This window comes from Drosophila rhopaloa, unplaced genomic scaffold, assembly GCF_018152115.1.
Source record: "Drosophila rhopaloa isolate 14029-0021.01 unplaced genomic scaffold, ASM1815211v1 contig_3, whole genome shotgun sequence".
NCBI classification, from domain to species: domain Eukaryota; kingdom Metazoa; phylum Arthropoda; class Insecta; order Diptera; family Drosophilidae; genus Drosophila; species Drosophila rhopaloa.
The window spans coordinates 19,102,668-19,120,102 of NW_025335123.1; the positions used below are offsets into that span (position 1 = coordinate 19,102,668).

General features: G+C 35.6%; 2 protein-coding genes across 2 annotated transcripts; both read right to left on the reverse strand.

Annotated features, from left to right (window-relative positions):
* Window positions 1-346: 346 nt before the first annotated feature.
* On the reverse strand, window positions 347-7,438 carry LOC123037955 (WW domain-containing protein A-like). Its single transcript, XM_044460906.1, has 3 exons — window positions 6,853-7,438; window positions 1,305-1,670; window positions 347-417 (listed from the first exon to the last, which is right to left on the reverse strand). The coding sequence occupies exons 1-3, from the start codon at window positions 6,908-6,910 to the stop codon at window positions 347-349; spliced, it is 495 nt and encodes a 164-aa protein (XP_044316841.1). The 5' UTR covers window positions 6,911-7,438.
* Window positions 7,439-14,457: 7,019 nt separating this feature from the next.
* On the reverse strand, window positions 14,458-17,160 carry LOC108049944. The gene is made up of 2 exons (XM_017131351.1): window positions 16,424-17,160; window positions 14,458-15,541 (listed from the first exon to the last, which is right to left on the reverse strand). Exons 1-2 carry the CDS (start codon window positions 17,158-17,160, stop codon window positions 14,458-14,460), a joined length of 1,821 nt encoding a protein of 606 aa, XP_016986840.1.
* Window positions 17,161-17,435: the final 275 nt, after the last annotated feature.

Genomic DNA, 17,435 nt, shown 5'->3' on the forward strand with positions numbered 1-17,435 from the left:
GTTATTTCAGACAAGAGTGGTTTTTATTGCCAAATAGTTAATTATAAATTCCATTTAACCCCTTATGGTGAATTAAAGAATTATAAATATTTAAATCAGAATGCGCATAAAACGAAAATGTATGGGGTATATAGAGCAAGTATCCATTTATCTCCCCGTCAATTGCGCACTTGATATTTAATGACTGACAGATTTTCATTCAACAACCCCCCTCCCTTTCGATTATTTTATATTTTCACAGCGCAACAAAGAAAATGCTTAAAAAATATAATATATAACGCACGATAACGAGCGAAAAAATGGAGAAATAGGTAAGGAAAATATGATATGGAAATGAGTTTGCATTTTACTCACAGTCATAATAGTCGTATCGATCCGCTTCGCTGGGATTATTGCTGCCCATGATTTTGCCAAAAACTGTGGAGGAAAAAAAACAATGTCAAGCGGGTTAAGGAATAAAAAAAAGGAACAAGAAGGCGATTTAAGAGTGGCGGCCAAAGGGTTAACAACAACATGGACAACACCAACACAACGGAGGAATCGCAGCAATTCAATTAAAATCGCTGACACAGAGTCAAAGTGATGGCTAAGTGAGGAAAAGGCGGTGGGAAAGCGGGAAAATTGGGAAAATCGAAGTGGAGCTGGCGGAGATTGAGGCGAATGAAAATAGACGCTAAAAGGTTTAAATGGAAATGCAGTTTGGGCAACATAAATACATTTCACTCGGATGAACGGAACAGAATAAAGTGGAACATGCCGTCTGATCCGGGTAAAACATGATGGAAAAGTCGAATGAAAACTGAAACAATCACAATCGGTAAAAAAATGCAAATATTAACTACTTTAATTTTCCCTTTAAAAATACCACAAAACAATGAATAAGTATTATTTGCTATTTGAAGTTTAAGAATGTGGTGATTGTGCATATAAAAAACAACAGAGTAATACTGATTTTCTCAGATTGAGTATTTACTATTAAAATCATATATCCAATAAGTTTCACAATATGCTAGATTTAACATTTTAATTTTGATTAGTAATGGAATAAACCACAAAATTTTATAAGTATGAAGTGTGAAAATGATTCAGTTTTTAAACCATAGTTAACATAAATACATATAGTTCAGAAAAATGTTCAATATTAAAATGATAAATTTAAATGCTAATATTTAAGCTATGGACTTTTAGAGGTACTCCCTATTGCAATCAGTAACCATTTGGTCAACTTATGAGCTCTAAAAGAGCTGTTTTGGTTAATCAATCGATTGGTAATCCTTTTATTGCTATTTTTTATGGCTACTTACGCTTGGCAAAGGTCCTGCGAAAGCGCAGGAAACAAGATCGCGAGCGGGACAAGCGGACGAGGTCCTCCGGATGCGATCCGTTCTGGATGCAGATGATCGGCGCCAAGGGCGCGATGCGGCAGTGACTGCGACTGTGACTGCGACTGCGACGTCGGCGTTCCAACAATGGAATTGCCACGAAATTCGACAGCGGTTGCAGTTGCAGTTGTTGTTGCTGCTGTTGCTGCAATTCCACTGCGCCGATTTCCGTTTCCGGTTCACCGCTGTTGTGGTGGTTGTTATTGGTGGTACTGTTGCTATTATTGTTATTATTTATATTGCTGCTATTAATGATGGTTATGACGTTGACAACTGGCTCCCTTGCGGCTGAAATAGAGTTCAATACAATTAGTATAAAGAAAATCACAGCCATAAATAAGACCTTCAATCGGTAAATGGAAAAGTTTCCCCATGTTACGCCCCTACATTTTCTCACACTGTGAATTTATACTTGTAAGCCACTATTTCAATTGCCTATTTTATTTAATAAGTTAAGTAATAAATTATAATTTTGAAGCTAGTTAAGAAACTTAAATAAGAGCAGCAAAGAATATACAAATACAAATACAATGGCATATATTGATTTGTCATAAATATGTCATAGAATAACCTGAGTTTATTGAATTATTGCCTAATTTGTTTTATGTATATTAAAAAGAAATTTTAAAATTATTTCAGTGGATTTGTGTGTTTGACAAGTTTTTTTTGCAAAACTTTTCCGTTTCTTATTTTTCACCAGCATCTCGTGAATCAATTCATTGTGTTTATATATGTATTTTTACAAGGTTGGGGAGTGGGTGTTTGGGTGGGCGGACTTTTCCCGGCTGTCATGTACCTGTCAATGGAATCGAATTTGTGTTGCTGCTTCAAATGCATTTGAGTGCTGGAAAATGTGAAACAAAATGCAATTTGCGCAGCTTGCGGCTCAGCCAGTGTTGGACAAATTGAAAAAGAGTGCTTGCAAATGGGGTTAAGCATCCGGAAAATCTGCATAAAGTTCCCGAGTAAGTAAATTAACTCTTTGCGCCAGTGGGCAAAAGCTAAACCAACAAGGAGACTTTTAAATCATAAATAGAGTATTTTCATGCTGCCAGTAAAATCAATCAATCAAAGATCTGCCATTTAATTAAGTGTTGAAAAGCATACAAGGAAAAGTGCTCAACAAATACGAATACCCAAAACGAATCTCAGCTCACTCACTTATCATCTAAACAGCTTGGACAGCCCTTTTCCATTTGCCTTAAATGCAATTCATTTGATTTATTTGCCCTGCCAGCTGCTTAGCTATTTTCAAGTTGCAAGGGAGCTGCAACAAGGGGGCAACTTGCATCGGGGAAAATGGGAAGTTACGGGGACTTGGAGGTTGCAAGTGAGAAAAACAAAAACACACATCCACTTGCCGCTTTTTGGGTGCTCACAAATACAACAGAGTCGCCGGGCAATGGGGAAAAGTTGTGAAAAATATATAATACATAAAGAAAGTAAAGATACTTAAATACTGATGGTTTTAATTTTACATACTTTTTAAAGCCAGAGTTTAGAGCTAATATTAAATATTTGACAATTAAACCAAAACAATGTAATAAGGTTTAGAGCAGAAAGTTTTAAAACCTAAAAGTAGCAAAAAAATGATTCCATTATTATTCATCTCACCGAATTTTACTACCAGCCCATACTTTAAAGTCTAAAATATGATATATTAACAACAATTGTGTAAGAACAATTTTATTTTACTTTGGCAAGTTCAGCTGATAACTACTCCAAGAATAAAGAAGAATTGTTGGTAAGCACTTGCAATTTGTTTGCTTAACTTCTCACAGATTAAATTTTTATCCACTCAACTTGAAAAAATGAATAGGGCTCTGTGTCCCCTCCAGTGAAGAGCTGACCCCCTTGGCCAACACCCATGTCTCGTCGACATGCCTGGCTAATTTCTGGCTCATGGCCAACTGCAGCTGGCTCATCTTTGTGCCGGGTTGAGGTTTTGTTGCTCCTCCGATCTCGGTGTCGTCGGTCGTGTTTATTTGTTGCATATTTCGAACTGTGGCCCAAGTGCCAACAAATGTCGCACACGATGGCATGCCCACAATGGCAATGGCAATTCAACAGGCTGACCAGAAAAGTATAGAGGGACTATTTACCCTGGAATGTAATTCAACCGGCTCATTTACAAATTCCTTGCACAGAAATCATAAATAACATTGGTTTATTTGCCATGAAACCCACTCAATTAAATGCATTTCTGTGGCCATTTAAATGCACTATTTCGAGTGTCGTTAATTGTGCTTTCAAATTTCACAAATGCCAAATGCAATTAGAACAATTGTTATTATGATTATTGGCACGAAGCACAGGGGATCGTAAATTTACGCCTCATTAAAAACTGGACAGAAAACGATAAACAAGTTAACAGTTTGACTACTGTCACAATTTCTAAAATAGCCCCCAGCTAATTTACAATATTATATAAATTTACTTACAATCAAGGTTCAAAGGAGGTTAAAATTTCAAAGTTCCATTGGTTGTTATTTTTACCAAATATTAAATAAATGATATAAACCTTTTATGGAAGAAAATTGGAATAGGACATTTAAGCTACTTTTTAATTTGAAAAAATTATTAAAATTAAAAAACCTGTTGACAAATTGATAAAAGAGGATTATTTTATAGAAAATCCTTAAATTTGCAATCCCCAAAAGTATACTTTCGAAGGCCTTAGATTTTCTTGCTAACAAATATTTGAAACCTGTCTGAAAATAAATATGAAGTTTTTTAGCCAGACGAAAAACATTTTCCAGACCGCTTGTGAAAAATCTGTCTATAACTTTTAGCGCGATATGTGTATATAAATATGTGCATAAGCAAACAATTATTATTGTTATAATTTTGCTTGAAAAACAAGTAATTTTATATCCAAACATAAGCAGAGCGATCATTTAAAAACAATCTTTACAGAAACTCATAAAATCGCATACGAGAAGCCAGAGCCAAAATATTTATATTAATGATATGCATAAATACCCCGCCGCCTTGTAAGACCAGTTCTTTGGATCGGTGCGGAATATGTTTATGACGAGAAACGGGACGAAATCTAAACAAAATCGGCGTATGCAATAGAAACATGTTCCAGACATTGTTTAGATCTCTGGTTTTGGTCTTCGGCTTTCAAGTTTTCAGCCTTCTGGCAATTGCAGTTTGATGGATAAACTACACCGATCAGCCGTAAATTGTCCCGATCGAAGGTCACTCCGTTCGCGGATATATTTCCGATCAAGATTTATTACTCTGCGGATTATCAATCCAAAAGGTAATTACATTGAGGGCAATCCATTTGAATGGAACAAAGGGTAGTTTTGCTGCGTGGGCGAAAGTTCTGTTTAATTTATTTCAATTTTTCCGTGGTCGTAAAGTTTTTCACGACTTCTCTTTTCAAAATATTGACTTTGCAGATTCGCAAAATAATTTAAAAACATTCCAAGGGCATTTAATGAAATATACAAGACCGTTTTTTGGTAAGCTTCTAACTAAATTGTATGTGAAAAGCTATTAAGGTTTTTGAAAAATATTGGCTAAGCCAATAAATTAAGCCAGTAACGTAAAAAAGCAAACACTAGAAACAAAAGCCATGGTTTTTTAGTCTCTTGAATAGTACAAAATATGTGGTTTTGTATAGCCCAAAAAAATATTTATATATTTGTTAATGGAAAATCACAGTGACCTCAAAACTGTTCCTAATTCGTGGAAAAACAATTTCCCTGCAGCATAGTGTTTGTTTTTGCATCTGTCATTGGCCCCATTTCGACCTTCTGCAGCATTGCAAATCGATCAAACAGCAGTGGGCTGAGATTGGGATTCAAACTTTGGGCAGCACTGTCTGACAGTTAAATGAACACATTTCACATATCACATTTTCCCGCACATTTTCCCCCTAGCACGGGAATAAGACAATAAACAATAATAAACACACACACACACACACGCACAGGGGAAATCTTGGCAAATTGTTTTCCCAAAAACACATTCGATACTACTTTTATTTTTTGCTTCGAACGATTTCCGTTTTCGATCGAGCAAATCTTGTTCCGTTCAATGAAACGAAGAGAGTCATTAAATGGGGCAACATCAAAGATTGTGGATAAGTTCTTTATAATTTTCTACCAGCTTGTGGGAAACTCTTTTCTAAGAAGTCAATATTTATGTGTTCGTATTTACCTTCTAATATTTATTGAAATATAAAATATATTTTATAAGCATTATAGTTTTTAAACTAAATTGAGCTGAGTATACAAATAATATTCATTGGAAGACTTTATCTTCTCTAGTTAATCCGATGCATTCAAATGCATTTCGATAATACAAACTTAAAATATCATATTTTTTATTAACAAAAATTATAATAGATTTTATAATTGCATACACAAAAACCTAATAGTGTTTATAAATTTATCAATATCAGTATTATAAGGATGTACAAATTAAAAAATTACAAATTTTTTATGTGTGATCTGTGATTTTCGTCCACGATATTCATCTCTAGACCTGCTACCCTTTCCATTTTTTTACAGCGCAAATCAAATATTTGGTCAGCTTTTTAGGACCCGAACACATGTTGCTTTAGGCCAATTAATGGTCGGAAAAGTTTCGCTGAGGTGTTTTAGATGATATTAACATCGAAATATATTTATTTATTCAGTTTTGATAATCGCACTATATAGCAGCGATTATGTTTGGTATGGGGCCATGTGATGGCGTATTCCCAGAGGTCGGAATCCATTTCCAAATGCGAATCGCAGGCCATTATGGGCGCCATGGGTGGCCATACCTCTCTGGTTTCGAGGAAAACTCTTTTTCCTTTTTCCTCTTCCCTTTTGTATTTTTTTCTTTACATTCTAAAATTGCTTTGATGTCGGCAGGTGGCAATGGCAAAACAGCGGCAGCATAAAGTATAGATGGAAGTGCATTTGAAATCGAAATTAAATAAATTCCTCTTCCCATTCCGGTCTGTCGAAATTGCTGGACAAACAAACAGGAATTCGGCGGGGAAAATTGCTCACTTATTTTGTGGGCAAGTCCAACAGTCTGAATGCAAACTTAAAATCAAAAAATACGGAAACAATTGGTCAAAATCGAATTAAAACCACTGACTGCGAGAGTTTTTCATCCAAAATGTTGTTTAGCTGGCTATTTTCTTTGTTTTGGATTTGTACTAGTAAATGGATAAATATAGACTATAACGATAATACTGCACAAGGGTAAGGGTGAAGCCAATCAATTGATGGCCATAGCCGAACATCTGAGTACCCTCGAAATTTGCTCGAATTATTTAGCAATTTCTAAGGACCAAAATATAATTATCTACTTAAAGGGAAACTATTTAAAGGCTTAAAATTAAAGAAAAACATTAAAAGAAAATTCAACAATTAATATATTGCATTGTAAGGTAGAGAATCTTAGATTTATTTTTCAAGTTCCTAAATGAAATCCAAATAAATCAATATCAAAAACTTACATATGTCCACCACATCCGATGGCGCCTCCATTTCCATGGCATTTAGTACTTCCGGCATTTTGACTACACACTTTTCGAATTACTGTTTATTTACGATTATTTTTATGTGCTGGCCAAACTCCTTTAACAATCCGAAAATTATTCACTGCGCGAACATTGCAGGTGTTTCTTTTTTTGGCCCACAGTTGACTGCATTCGGAAAAGGCTAAAATTAGTTTTAGACCAAGACCAAAACAAATCCAAAATAACAACAGAAAATAAATTGAAAAAAAATCAAGCGTAAATATTACACACACTGAGAACCGAGCCAAAAACTATCCACAAACTTGTGACATAAGAATAAACAATATTAATATGCCAAATTGGGTTATTGGAAAGTGCACTTAATGTTGGCTGGAACTTTCGTTACAGTTTTGATGGTAATTTTAACTTTTCACTTTAAGCTCCACTTTATTTTATTTTTTTTTTAGGCATTAAGCACAACTACTTGGCTGGCGATAATTTGTATGTCCAAGTGCACCGTAAGTGGTGTAAAAAAAAATTTGCATAGATCTTGTCGATTTCCCGGACTTTCGATCACGTCTGTTTGCGCTGACGGCTGTCCGGTTAATGTTTTCTTTTACTTTCCATTTCGTGATTTAGCTTTGGCTCAGCCTCGGGTTCAATTGCTCTCAAACTGGAATTCTTGCGTGGGAGAAAACCAAAGGAGAAACGGATAAATTGGGAGAGGAAGAACTGAGAGCACTAGCCGATCGGTCGGGTGCGCCTTCGGTTCCGCTCGGCTGACTGCCGACTTGGAATAAGAGAGTGGAGAATGAGAGAGAAAAGGAAACTGCACAGCTGTAATTAACTCCAAATAAGCAGATCATTTGAGCAACAAATATGAAAGGAACAAATATCGGTACAGTATATATTGGATATATAAAACTATTTTCACAGTTTTTATTTTTTTTTAAGTTATCAAATATATTTTTATTTGTTCATAATACTCAAACTTCACAAAAAATAAACCACATTTCTTACCTTGCCATTTAAAAATATGTACTTTCCTTCCCACCAATATGTATTTATTTCTGACGCTACTCGACAAATTGGCATAATTTTCGTCGCTTTTCCGACTCTCTCTCCATTTTATTATAGAAAATTGCAATCAATTCACATTTTCAGTTGACAAGGCAATGACAACGCCAACGTTAAATGGCACATTGAAAACTATGAAATTACCAGATAGCAAAGACACAAATATTCAGAGACAGAGCGAGGTGCATCGAATTTTTCGAGAGAAAGGGCCGTGAGTTTTCCGAGCTTTTCATGGATTTCCATTCGCAGGTGCATCAGTCGATCGCCAGCTGTTTGTGTTGTTGTCTGCGGTTTTCACTGCGGAATTTCAATTACGAGCAAATGCTCGAAACTTGTTGGCCGTTGGCCTGTCATTTCATTTGTCCCCTTAAAATTGGTGAAAAGTTAGGCCGAAGTTGGCATTGAAATTTGTCAGGCAGAAAATTGCCTTCTATGACATTTATGCGCAGCTATAAATGTCAGGTACACTCAAAAAAAAAAGCAATGGAAATGTAGCTAAAGCTTTTGTTTTTTTAATTATTAAATATTTTTAATTATAATTGTGTACCTGTCATTATTAATTCATTTAACAAAATCTAAAACTAGTCAAGCCTTTTACACCATTTTTTCTTAGTGTTCGGTTCAAGGCGCACGCTTGACATTGAACTGTCAGTATTTATTTCAGATAGTCATGTTAAAAACCATTGGTCTGAAAGATAAATTTGTTTTTAATTTTGCATTGACAAAAGTGAATATTAATCTTCAAACTTCAATTGGTAAAGTTATGAGCTTAGATGTGCAGGTTTTAGGTCACTTTTCTGAAAAGACTTTTTCGGAAGTTTGGAAAGGGGTTTCATCATGAAAAATGACAAAAAACCGAAAAAAATTACAAACCCAGATTTAAATGCAGTTTTTTATTGAATTAAATCACAAGACTTTAGAGATATGCCACTTCCAAATCGGACTTAAATTAGAAAAGTTATGGGCTTAGATGTGTAGGTTTTAGGTCACTTTTCTGCAAAGCCAATTTTCGGAAGTTTGGAAAGTGGTTTCATCATGAAAAATGACAAAAAACCAAAAAAAAATTACAAACCCAGATTTGAATGCAGTTTTTTAGGGAATTAAATCACAAGACTTTAGAGATATGCCACTTCCAAATCGGACTTAAATTAGAAAAGTTATGGGCTTAGATGTGTAGGTCTTAGGTCACTTTTCTGCAAAGCCAATTTTCGGAAGTTTGGAAAGGGTTTTCATCATGAAAAATGACAAAAAACCAAAAAAAAAATTACAAACCCAGATTTAAATGCAGTTTTTTAGGGAATTAAATCACAAGGCTTTAGAGATATGCCACTTCCAAATCGGACTTAAATTAGAAAAGTTATGGACTTGGAAGTGCAGGTTTTAAATCACTTTTCTGCAAAGCCGTTTTTCGGAAATTTGGAAAGGAGTTTTATCATAAAAAATGGCAAAAAACCGAAAAAAATTACAAATGCAGATTTTTAGGGATTTAAACCACCAGTATTTCTGTGGCCTTATAAGCGCACACATTTATTGAGTGGGCAACATTTGACCGAAATTACAATACCCTCACAAGTGTATAAAAAATTTACTTGTTGCAATACATTTCGTTTTCTCATAAGTAACCTATTATGTAAAATAAATACAAACATTGTATTTGATAGACAAATTTGCTTGGGACTTCCGCAATAAATACCAGATGGTATGATAATTCGTATTCCATATAGCTCATAGTGTTTGAAATATTTATAGGATCTATACCACATCGCTTTGTCAGATTCCCATTTCCATTCCGAATCTCATTTCCCAATCCCATTTCGCCGCAAATAATTGCCGCATTAATTATTATGATTGGCAATTAAGTTTAACGTCGGTGGGCGTAACCCCGCCCCCACTCACACGAGGTGTCAAAATGGAGCCAGCAGAGCAGATTCAATAATTTCCTTAAATACGTTAGTGGCTGTTGATATTTAAAAATGGCAATGCGAGGCCAAAAAAAGTAGAGAACAAATCAAATAAACAAGGGCAGACAAATTTTCGAATCGAAATCTCTGACGCCACAGAAACAAGTTAAAGCAATAACACAAAACATGATCGACGCAATATAAACTAATTGAAAATTGTGCCTTCCCACCGCCGTCACTGTTATTTGGAATACCCTTGAATTTTTGAGTATCTTGGGATTAAAAGAGTGATCTACCAATAATTTAATTAATTTTAGCAAAAAAAAAAACGTTTATAATGCAAAACTAATCCAAAAAAAATTCTCTTAAAAATAAATATAGCTAAATATAAATACCTATAGGTATTTGTATTTGAGCATATTAAATAGTAGTTGAAAATAGTTAATATATTTATGCTATCTAATAAATATACCACCAACAATACACAATTAAGTCACAAATGAAGTAGCCTAATAAAAAGGAAGTAAACAAAAATTGTTTGATACCTCTCAAAATTATTTAAACTATTTTTGGGTATCAACTAGTCGGTTACTGTACATTAAGCCTTTTTAAATGCATGCAAAACAAATTACCATAATTTTTCACTATCAGGCGTAATAAAAATGTTCTTTTTGTTTAAAAACACAAAACAAATAAAATATGAATACAAAACTGGTAAATAGACAAAAAGCCAAAGAAAGAAAAGCTACTCACCGCAAAACAAAAAAAAAACAATAACAAAAATATGATTATGTTTGTTGGAATTTATGACTCTTTCAAAATTTACAATATATGTATTATAAATTTCACACACAAAACACAAAGGAAAAACAATAGATCATAAAACACTTTATTCTGGCAATGCAGTATTTTTAATGTTTTTTTTTCTTGATGCGTTTTTTTTCAGTTAGATAAACTTTAATCAGTTGACCAGAAAGCAAGTTGTGGAATTAGTTTTATATTTAATATAAAAACACTTAGCCGGCGAATCAAAATATATTTCGCGGATCTTACAGATTTATTGAAATTTTTTCTGAGTTTTTTTTTTGGAACCGAACGCGGCAGCGGACAAAAACAAAATGCAGGGCAGCGAGAGAGAAAATCAAGAAACATATTAAGGAGAAGCGGCAGCAGATCCAAAAAAGCAGGCAAAGATAAACAAAAGTTATGAGTTGAAAATAAACCAAAAATTTTGATGTTTCTCAATGAGCACGCGTGCCTTGCCTTTATTCTGTTTTTTGTTTTGTTTTTTTTTTGTTTTACATAGTTTTCATTACGTTTCCTTATGGTCCGAATTTTTTGTCCGAATCTGTTGTTTTATTTTTAGCTGGAATGTGAACAATTTTTCAGTGAAAGAAGAAGCAACTCCATTTTTCTTGGGTGGCCGCTCTCTAGAATTTCAACTTTACTCAATTTCTCCAAGCTGCATTTTTTCGTAAAGACAGAAAACAAAAATGAGGAAAGTCCTACAGTAAAAGTTCCCCAAGTTAAACTATCTAAAAAATATTTTTTGAGTTATGATGATGGTATGTTTTTTTTTTATATTTTTTCAATTTATTTTAAATTTGTTAATTTAAAGTATACATTTACAGATTAAAACAAACATTGCAATTGTCTTAAGTAAAATGATAAAAAATATATAATATATAACACCGAAAAAATAATTTAACATTTTTAAGCCAAATGTCCAACATAGGGACCTAATACTGTTCGCAAAAAGTGGTCCGCAAGTGCAAAGAAAAATTCCCTGGAATTTGTTTTTTTTCTTTTTTGGTAATAAAAATTGATGCTCTGGTTTTTAGCTTTTGGTCGTAAATATTGTTCCTTTCTGTTGAAAAACATTTATGGAAATATATAAAACATCTGGACACAAGAGCAAAAGCCAATCAAAGCCATTAATTAACCATAAATGACCACTAAGCGAAACTACCGAACGGAAAAACTACGTGCTTTTCAATTTCCCATTAACGGGATCATCAAATTCGAGTTTTTCCCTTTGGGAAAAAGAGAGTGGTGGCTCTGCTGATATTTAAATCAGGAACTGGTCTCTGGTACTTCATTAGCATGCTCGTCACGTGTCTCTGGAAATGTCCTGCTAAGTCCATTCCTCTCTTTCTTTTCCGCTCTGCCCGTCTCTTTCTGCTATATTGGGACTCATCAAATTATTCACTTTCCAAAAGTGCTGAGAAAACAGCTTCATTTCAATTTTTGCGGTTTTGCTGGGAAATTGTCTCATATATTACTCATACGACATGTGTGCTGGTCAATACTATGTTTAAACAATAATACATTTTATAGTCAAATTTAAAAATTTTTATAGGTTTTCTACACTTTTATCTTTATTTAAAGTAGACTAATTTCTTAAAAATTATAATTTTGAAAATGTTTTTCTGATAATCTCTGATATGTTTCTATGACTTTTTTTTGAAACCACATTTTTATCTTAATCCTAATTCATTGAAGGTTTTTTCCGGACAACACTGTTCCCGAAGGTGCATGGAAATGGAAAAGAAATTGGGGGAGAAAGTGAACGATGCGACGATGGCCTGTCAACTGGCAATGTGGGGCCCCTAAGAAGAAAGTGACAGAAGGTGAGAGAACGGAAAGGAAAACGGAAAAGAGAGGAAAATGGTGGGGAAATTGCAGGACATCTGAGCATCATTAGATCAATGAAAGAGGAGGAGGGGGTGCATATGGCACTCAAAACTCGCAATATTTTGGAGAAATGTGTCAACTTGTCTTCCCTCCCCCTCCCTCTGCTTTACTCCATTGCTCCCTCTCACTCTCTCACTTGCATTTCCACACAATGGAAAATCATAAAGAAAAGAAAGGAAACATATTTGGCACACTCGACTTATTTGCCCATGAAAAGGATGACATTGTTGTGGTTAACCCTAAAAAGAATATTATTATTATCATTAAATTAGTACAACAATAGTTAAAATAAATTTCAAGAAAAGATAAGTTTTCAATATTGTCGAACATAATTTACTATTTTTTATATGTGTTCTTTATTAGTTTATTATTTCAAATATATTTTATTTATTTAGTATATATATTTAGTACCTTCTGTTTTTGTTTCGGTATTATTTCTGCCTGACATTTTGTTATTGGGTTAAGTCGGCATTTTATCAATGGCGCATTTGCCATTTCCTGCAGCTCTAATGTCCTTGCTGCCTTTTTGGCCAGGATTGTTGTTAAATGCTGCTGTTTCTGTCACGATAAGATTACTTGAGCTCGCGCATATTTCATGTGACTGTGTCGCTACCGCCAAATTCCGACCGAATTCTCCATGCGGATTTGAATATTTAAATAAACTGCTCACTGACGTGCTGTTGCTGTAATTGTTGTTGTCACTCGCAATGCGGCTGTTTAATTGTCATTTCGTGTGCAGAAACCGAAATGCCAAATAAACAGAAATTTACGCAAGCGACCGATTGACTTGCATAAGTGTTTGTAATTGAGATGAGCACAGTGGTGAATGGGGAAAAGGATATCAAATCATGATTAATATACATAAATGTCAATGTTTCATGTATTGAAACAATCTAATTAACCCCAGTTATATCCCACTGTGATTATCGTCATAATAATAAGTTGGGAATTGTAACGCTGATCTTGTTTACTAATGCATTTAAATAAAAAACCCACATTTGGAAAGCAATCTGTTAAAACGTTTAAGGAAAAACAAATTGTCAAATTATTACATTTTTCAGTTAGAAAAGTAATAAATTAATTAAAAGTTTAGAATATTTGTTTTAAAATGGCTTGTTTTGATTATGAAAATCAAATTCAAATGAATAATAAATATCTATTTATAAAATTATTAAAGAAAATAATTTTTTATAAAGTCCTTGTGTGTGGTAATTTCACTTAAGTATTTAAGATGAATTCCTTATGTGTTTGAATGTGTTAATTTTACAAAATATATTTTGTATTAAATATATTGCTTTAGGATTCCGTTAAACCAGTTGGGACTGTTGCCCTGCATTTGTAATGGCAACCTTGAACCGCCAATTGCATTTTGGGGGCTGCCAATTCGATTTGAACCGTGACTGGTCTCGGCCAGAATTGCAATCGCCGCTGTAGCGTATCATTGTTAACTTGACCAAATTATATCAGCCCGATGTGTTGGCTGTTTTGGCTGTTTTGACCGTTTTGGTTGTGTGTGCTGCTCAAATTGCCGCCTCAATTTCGCCGCTGGCCTTTCCAAAATAAAATTTACAAACGGTGCAAACGAAAATGAAATATTCGCTGACTTTATATGACTGAATATTTGACAAAACAAAATGTGTAAAACTGTCCTCTGGTAAATTATTTTATATTCGTTTGATTTGGCTTGGTATACTTTTGAAAATATATAGGTAAATCTAAAATGGTTGGAAATATATCATTTCGGAATATTGGAACTATAGTCCCATATAAATTTTAAAGTCATATTTTTTAATAAATGCATTTTATGATTTTGTAATGGATTTTATATTTAGAATATTAGATTTAACATTACAATTTTGATAGTTAGTAAACATGGAAAATATTACAAACTCGTAAGCTGTTCTTCTTAATTCATCCACCCATTAAATAACTACTTCTTTAGTGATTTCCGCCAAAAGTGCTCCGCAAAAAAGCCAAGAAAGGCCAGCAAATTTCCCCCGATGACCACATAGAAGGCCAACTGAAGATCTCCAATAGTTAGGACCCTCACAAGATCAGATTCGGCATTGGCCTCCAGGATACTCAGCCGCATCTTAATGTCCACCCTGGATTTCTCTTCCTGGATCCATTTGACAATGAGTCCCACGCTGAGTACCCTCAAAAGTAGAGCATTCACGGCATCTTCCCAGGGTGAATCCCTTGGCATTACATACGAGATGGTATAATACTTGGGACACTCCGGAACCACCCAAATCTGGCGAAGCAATGTGAATCGCGAGGATTCCAGTGTCAGGGATGTGAATCTGGACACTCCGGCTTTGCTCCTAAATGTGGCCACCTCATCGATGACATCCGCCCGAAGATCTCGGTTCCAGGTGAGTTTGCTATTGAGACTCGCGAATAGCGGCGATGTTTCGCTGAAGAACAGATCATCCGCCATCGAGGAGTATTTGTAGACCACCTTCAGGCCACTGTCATCCAACTCCTGCATGGTGTTTATATCCTTGTAGTACAAGGGATGTATGAAGACGGTGGCCAAACTGGACTCGAAAATAGCACCAAAAATCACGCTCACCAAGCAGAGGGATCCGATGAACATTCGTTCCGCATAACTCGCTGGCAAGTGACTCAAATTGACCCGAACCCAGACCACCCAAGTGTCCACCACTATGCCCAATGCCTGTCCCCAGAGATGCTGATTGCCCAGACTCACTATCCTCAGTCTCAAGTTGATCACCCTCAAAGTAAACCAAATCAGAGCACATGCAAATGCGGTCAGAATGAAGCCCAAATAAATATCGTAACCCACTGCGAAAATGGGTAATATCGATTGGGGAATACGCCTAGCTTTCGGCACATAAATGCACAATTCATCATCGTAGACGGCCACCGTGAAGTCCATGTACTGCTGCACCAGGTAATCCTTCACAAAGAATCCCGTCAGACAAATGTCCACGCCATCGTTGATGATCAATCCTATGGCGCCATTGTAACTGCCATTCGCACTGCGTTCTCTGTCAGAAATTAGAGATAATAGAAGGTGATTAATGAACAGGAAATAAATTTAAACTTGAACTTTAATTGGTAAACAGATTTAAATTGTCCTGATAAAGTCTATACTCCTAAACTTTACCTACAAAATGCTACAAAAGTCTCAATAGTATTGAAAATTATCAGGAAATTGGACAAACTTATTTGTACTGCATACTTTCAGGCACTTTTATAAGTGATTTGAAAACCTTACAGATTTCTGTGGCTCTCCCAATTATTTTATTTAAAACAAACGTAAAACAAGATAAGCTAAGTATTATTTAAAATTATACAGAATATTAGAACATTATAGAACAGTCAACACTTGAAACTAAATAAATGAAGGTTTTAATTTAAAACAAGAAAGGAAAGCTAACTTCGGGCGGAGCCGAAGTTGATATACCCTTGCAGAATACTCTGTAAATTATATTCTCCAAAATTATTCATATGATGCATTCTTAATACTCATAAAAAATCCCAACTTCCTAACTTAACAAACACCAAAGTTATGGCATTTCCGATCAATCAGTTATATGGCAGCTATAGGATATAGCCGTTCCGACATATATACTGCGTGCAAAGGAAAGAAGGGTGTGTGCAAAGTTTCAACTCGATAGCTTTAAAACTGAGAGACTAGTTTGCGTAGAAACAGACAGACAGACAGACGGACAGACGGACAGACGGACATGGCTATATCAACTCAGGAGGTGATCCTGATCAAGAATATATATACTTTATAGGGTCGGAGATGTCTCCTTCACTGCGTTGCACACTTTTGACCAAAATTATAATACCCTCTGCAAGGGTATAAATATAAAAATTAACTTTGAAACTTTATTATTGGCAAACTCAGAAATTGCACTCACCCGAAGTAATTTTTATCTGGCTGCTGCAGCAGCATGGTGAAATTGAGTCGTTCCCTAAGCATTTGCGCCACCAGGAAGTCCACGCCAGTGACACTGGTCAGCAAGCCCGTATCCTTATCGAATTCCGGACGAGTGTACACGGACCTGAACATCTGAATCCGCAGGGGATAGCCATTAATGTCATGGAAGAGTAGTTTATCCAGGGGCTCTGACCCATAATATCGCACCAGTCGACCAAAGGCGGAATCACGACGCTTGAAAGGATCATAGATCCAAATACCATCTCTGGTTAGAAAGAAACGATTGTAGATTTTGTGCAGCATCCACAATTGGCGGCAACTGCGCTCCAAAAGAAGTTGTTCTTGGGCGCTTAAGTCCTCGCTTTGATCTGCCAGGATATAGAAAAAAACACCAGCTTTCTGATTGGGAGCAGCGGCTCCACGATTGGATACGAGTTGGCCCAAACTCATCACCAGGACCAGATAGTCCCGGCCAAAAGGATCTTCTGCCCAATCCTGACTTTCCTCGTATGTGTGGATGCTCAAAGGCTTCTTCGATTGATGCAGGAACCACTGGACATAGGGATTTGCCGCATCCTGGTGCTGTTTACTCTCCCGCAGGTAAAGATTCAGTTGGGGCAAATCCCTAATGGGTTCCGCCAGTAGTCCATTCAGTTGGGTAAAGTTCGGTGATTTTTCCAGCACGAGGAGCAGGAAAAGCGAACCAAGCACCGCCATTCGACCGGGTTTTGTTAACACAAATGACTCGAGAAGTTGGCCAGTATCCCAAGAAGTCCCATTTTATCCTTTTCGTATCCTATATCCATAACTCCCCCAGCCAATTTCTGTTTTGACACCTGCAATTTTGTTTGTTTACTCGCGCGCAATTAGAGTCTCGTTATGTCAGGTGTGTGGGTCGTACAGCTCCTAAGCAAACATCATTATAATACCCTGTAATTTGGGGCTGCCACCAAGGGGTCCCTTTCCCAAGGAAATCACTTTTGGATCCTATA